At 55.0% G+C, this 4,338-nt stretch overlaps 1 protein-coding gene across 4 annotated transcripts in view; it reads left to right on the top strand.

Moving 5' to 3' along the window:
• TUB (tubby bipartite transcription factor) overlaps nt 1-4,338 on the top strand; it is a 71,611-nt gene that overhangs the window by 51,668 nt on the left and 15,605 nt on the right. For 3 of the 4 annotated variants that reach the window (XM_004683081.2, XM_012725459.1, XM_012725458.1), the window contains exon 1: nt 7-107. The exons of the other annotated variant lie outside the window; for it this stretch is intronic. In XM_004683081.2, the coding sequence (XP_004683138.1) occupies nt 70-107 (38 nt within the window). In that variant the 5' untranslated portion in view covers nt 7-69. Of the gene's footprint in view, nt 1-6; nt 108-4,338 lie in introns of those variants that run through there. 4 annotated transcript variants of the gene reach the window in all.

The following is a 4,338-nucleotide window of genomic DNA, read 5'->3' as shown; positions in this document are numbered from 1 at the left end:
GGGCCCCCGCGCCGGCCCCGGCGGGCTCTGGCCTCCGGAGCCGCAACCGCCGCCCCGCCCCCGAGAGACATGACTTCCAAGCCGCATTCCGACTGGATTCCCTACAGGTACGCGGGCGCCGGCCCCCACCATCTCTTCAACCCTGCGGGTGGGGAGGGGCGCGGGCTCAACCCGCCACCATTCCACGCAGAAGGGTGTGGGGCAGGATGGAGGTGCCAGGCCAGGGTCACCCACCACCCCAGCTTCGAGAGCAAGCTAGCTGGAGACACTGGCCGGGGTGCCAGACACCTGTACCCTCCGCATCTAGCCCGGCAAGTGGGTTGGAGGCATTGGCCAATCCCACCCCAACTTTGAGACCCGAGCAAGTAACCCAACCCTTGCCCCACTCCTTATCCACAGCGAGGTTGGAAGGGGGGTCGCTCTGGGCCAGTGTGGGCCTTGTTGGATTTGACAGCGTCCTGTGGGCACCCGAGGAGGGGAGTGCACCCTGCTCTGAGCCCCCTCATAGACCAGGGATTAGGGTCACAGACCTGTCTAGCCATGCCACACACCCCCACATCTGAAGGCATGCTCCGTCCTGACAGCTGCTTATTGAGCCAGAGATGCTCCTGCTGGTCATTTCGCTCATTCAAAGCATGAATTCCTCGAGACAGTTATTCCAAACCAAGAGCGCGCAGCTGCTCTTATACATATGCAGCATGTATTTACACATGCACTGAGTCTTCGGCACACACAGGCACACTCCTACATATCTGTGCACATACACATCCTGTATTTGAAGAACATCTGATACCTGCTTCCCACTCACAAGTACTACTATCCTTAGAGACCCTGACATTCACTTCTGATAGGTCTATACCTGGACACATACCAACTCACAAGACAGAACAGTCTTTACAGACACGAGGGGCACTCAGGAACCCTGGCACACTCAGGGAAGCACAGCCACCCGGGAACCTTCAGGTCTGTCCCAAGGACATCTGGGCCTTCCTACCTGCATAGGAGTGGCACAGGGTGGGGGTGGGGGACGCTCCGGACCTCACACAGGTGCAGGCCTTTCCCCATCCATTCTATTCCATTCTTTCTGTTACCACTGGTAAGGAGCCCATTGCCATGGCAGCACCAGATCCGTGGCCACCCATTGGCTCTTTGGTTGCCATGGGCTACGAAGCTGTCTCTTGGCCTCCCAGTGAGATGTGTATGAAAAGGGTGCTGGACAGTTCAGGTTCACTGTGTTACTGCCCTCCCAGGTGGTAGGAAGAGATTCTCAGAACCCACCTCGCAACAGTCTGATGTCAGTGAGGGACCTAATTCTAGTCACTGATGGCAAATAATCTTGACAGAGGTCTTCAGTGAGTCTGTCCAGACAGCATCGAAATGGAAACCAGCCAAACCCGCCGGAGGCTTGTTAAAAGCAGATCCTTCTCCAGACAGGCACCTGTCACTGGCCTGGGAATTCAGGGTTTCTCTTGAGAACTCCTTTGGGACTCTAGGGCTTCCCAGGTTAGAATTTGCGGCTGCCCCTCCCACCAACATGACACACTCACTAGCCACCCATAGGACTTTCTGCAGACACATGTAGGCACAATTCAGAGTCTCAAATAGAACAAGGAGATTTTCCCATCAGAGCACTGAGCTGAGCTGACTCAGAAGAGCAGCCACCTGCACAGGGCATCTAGGCTGGGGGTACAGGGAGTTACTGGGGCACCCTGGCCTTCTTGACACAATCTTCAAGAAGATAGTGCAACCCCACAAAATACCATTAACTTTTTCTAGCCACCCAGCAGAGTACCTGGGCAATACCTGTGGGCTGAGTGGCACCCAGTGCTGCAGAAGTATCTCTATGGGGGTTTAGTGGCGGGCTGGTGGCCAGCACTAAGGTGTGGGGGTGGGACTTGTACTTGTGGCTGTGGAGAAGGCTTGTTTAGGGTCTGCAGACTAGGAACAGGCTAGGTCATGTTTTAAGGAAGCCTCTTTCAGGAGTCAACAACTTATAAAGTGAGTACACAGGTCTTAGAAAGTTAGCCTCAGGCTGGCGAGGCTCAAACTTGCCCCTGTGGAAGGGACTCTGCAGAGGTGGGGTTTTCTCTGAGAAATGGCCCTGCCTGCCAGCAAGTGCCTAGTACACTAACATCCTGCAGGGAGTGACTGAGCACTTGTCCCAGTGCAACCCAGCTCCCCTCACGCCCCAGCTCTGAGGAGCAGGCGGGCACTCTGATGGCCTTGCCCAGATTGCTGGCCCAGTTACTCTGTCAACCCTGCCATCGTGCTCTGGGGCAGGAGGGTGTCTGTCTCGGGAAGAATGTATTCAGCAATTACAAGGATCTTCCCTGCCTTGCTGGGGTCTTTTCTGAGCATGTATGGAGATGGGAATGCACTAGACTTGGGGTACGGTCTTCTAGAATGGGGAGACCTGAGCTGAGAAGGCAAGTTGCAGATTGCTTCTTGCATTAACTGGGCTGTTGATTGCTGTCAAAGCCCGTCAGTGGCTTTGGAGTCTGATCACAGAAAACTGGGGCAGAGAGCAGGCAGGCAGGGGGTTAGGAGCTTGTACACGTGCTTTGGCCTTCAGTTTCCCTAATGTCAGAGCTGGAACGTGTCATTTGTTTGGGGAGAGAGAGCGTGCATTTCTTCTAGCAGTGCTGGTGGGGGTGCTGTTCCTCTGTGTTGGTTGCACCTGCATCCCCTGGGCTTGGCTCATTTTCTTTGAAGTAATGACAGGTGGTGATAATCTTCTTATGGGTAATTGTGGCTCAGGTTATAGTGATTATGGATTAATCTCACATGCTGACTTGAAAGGGAGTTGATATATGAGGTTTAACAAGTAGACTCATTTTTCCCCCTTCTCCCCCCACCCCCCATTGGTCACTCCTGTTCTGTTATTTGCCTTTACCTGTCTTCTTAGGAAGTATCATGTATCCCTGGCTCATGACTTTACAGCCTTTAATGAGTTCTAGGTGGTGCACTGCGTGCTCCTTTCTGCGTGCTCCTGTGCCCGCTGCCTGGTATCTGCTTCACCAGCTATGAACCATGAACTCTTGGAGAATAGGGAGCTCACCTGGTTGTTGGCAGTGTGCTTAGCATGACCCAGCAGAAAAAGATGCCCAGTGCCTCCCTAGGCCCACACCTGGGTTTCATCACACCTGCAGGATCTGCACTGCCCCGTCCCAGCGGGGCTTCCTGGAGTAGTGCTGGAGGCTAACTCCAGGTCACAGAGGGAGCCCCCCGTCCTCTCGTGAACCTTCCCATTGCATCCCCTGCCCAGTGGCCTTGCATCAGCTAGTGTGACTCTTACAAAGCTCTGCCTTGGCTTGGGCTGCAGCATGTCTTGGGTTTCCCTGCCTTTGGCCCTTGTTAAGGTCCTTCCTCCACTTCTTCATTCAACTTTCCAGGAAGCAGAAAGACTACTGACTAAATAGAAGTGCCCAAATCTCTCATTCCTTCCATGGTGTAACCTCAGGCGCGCTGGAAGTGGGGGCCCACTACTGGCAACAGGGGGGACTAACAGAACCTCTGCTCCTGAATCTGTGGCGAATCCCTCCACCCGAACTCCAAGCCCCTGTGAAGTTGTCTTTGCCTTGCCTGGGTGGTGAGAGCAGGAAACAAGCCTGGTAGAGGTGACTCAGGGAGGCGTCTGCTCTGCTGGGGCCGCCTGCTGTGTCCCAGGGGCGCCTTTCCGGCACCAGGCAGAGCGAGGGGTTATTTCCTCACTCAGCCCTGAGCCCTGTGGGGTGGCCCCCACATGCGAACCTGTCACTCCCAGGCCTCTGCGAACAAAACAGAACGCCAGAGTCTTGATTTCAGGCTCATCAGGCGACCTGTCTCCTCTGTTCTTCCTGTGTGGGGAAGGCCTGGATGTAGGCACCCACGTGTAGGACTTGGCCTTCTCCCGCTAGGATTCTGCTGGTTGCTCTCTCCTCACCTTTCCTGTCTTCCTCCAAGGAATTCATGCTGTCTTAGTGAATAGTTTAGTATTTCTTCCAATTTGTATCATCTGTAAGTTTTCCGAGAAGCTGCATTGTCTTCAGGTCATGGATAAACATGGTGACAGAGAGCAGCACGCTGCTGAAAAGGTTTCCTGGCTGTGGCATGACTCGTTGTTACAGAAGCCTCAGTGCTGTCTTCTGAGACCTGTGTGCCCCCGTGGCTGCGCCTGGCGGCTGAGTTAGCATCTCCGGCTGTGACTCTTCGGGCTATGACTCTTCGGGCTGTGACACCTCGGGCTGTGACTCCTCGGGCTGTGATCCCTCCGGCTGTGATCCCTCTGGCTGTGACTCCGCCGGCTGTGATCCCTCCGGCTGTGACTCCGCCGGCTGTGATCCCTCCGGCTGTGACTCC

This window comes from Condylura cristata, unplaced genomic scaffold (assembly GCF_000260355.1).
Source record: "Condylura cristata isolate star-nosed mole 26May11 unplaced genomic scaffold, ConCri1.0 scaffold00015, whole genome shotgun sequence".
NCBI classification, from domain to species: Eukaryota; Metazoa; Chordata; class Mammalia; order Eulipotyphla; family Talpidae; genus Condylura; species Condylura cristata.
Note: the sequence above shows the minus strand (reverse complement) of the source record. Positions and strands in the feature narration are given on the sequence as shown.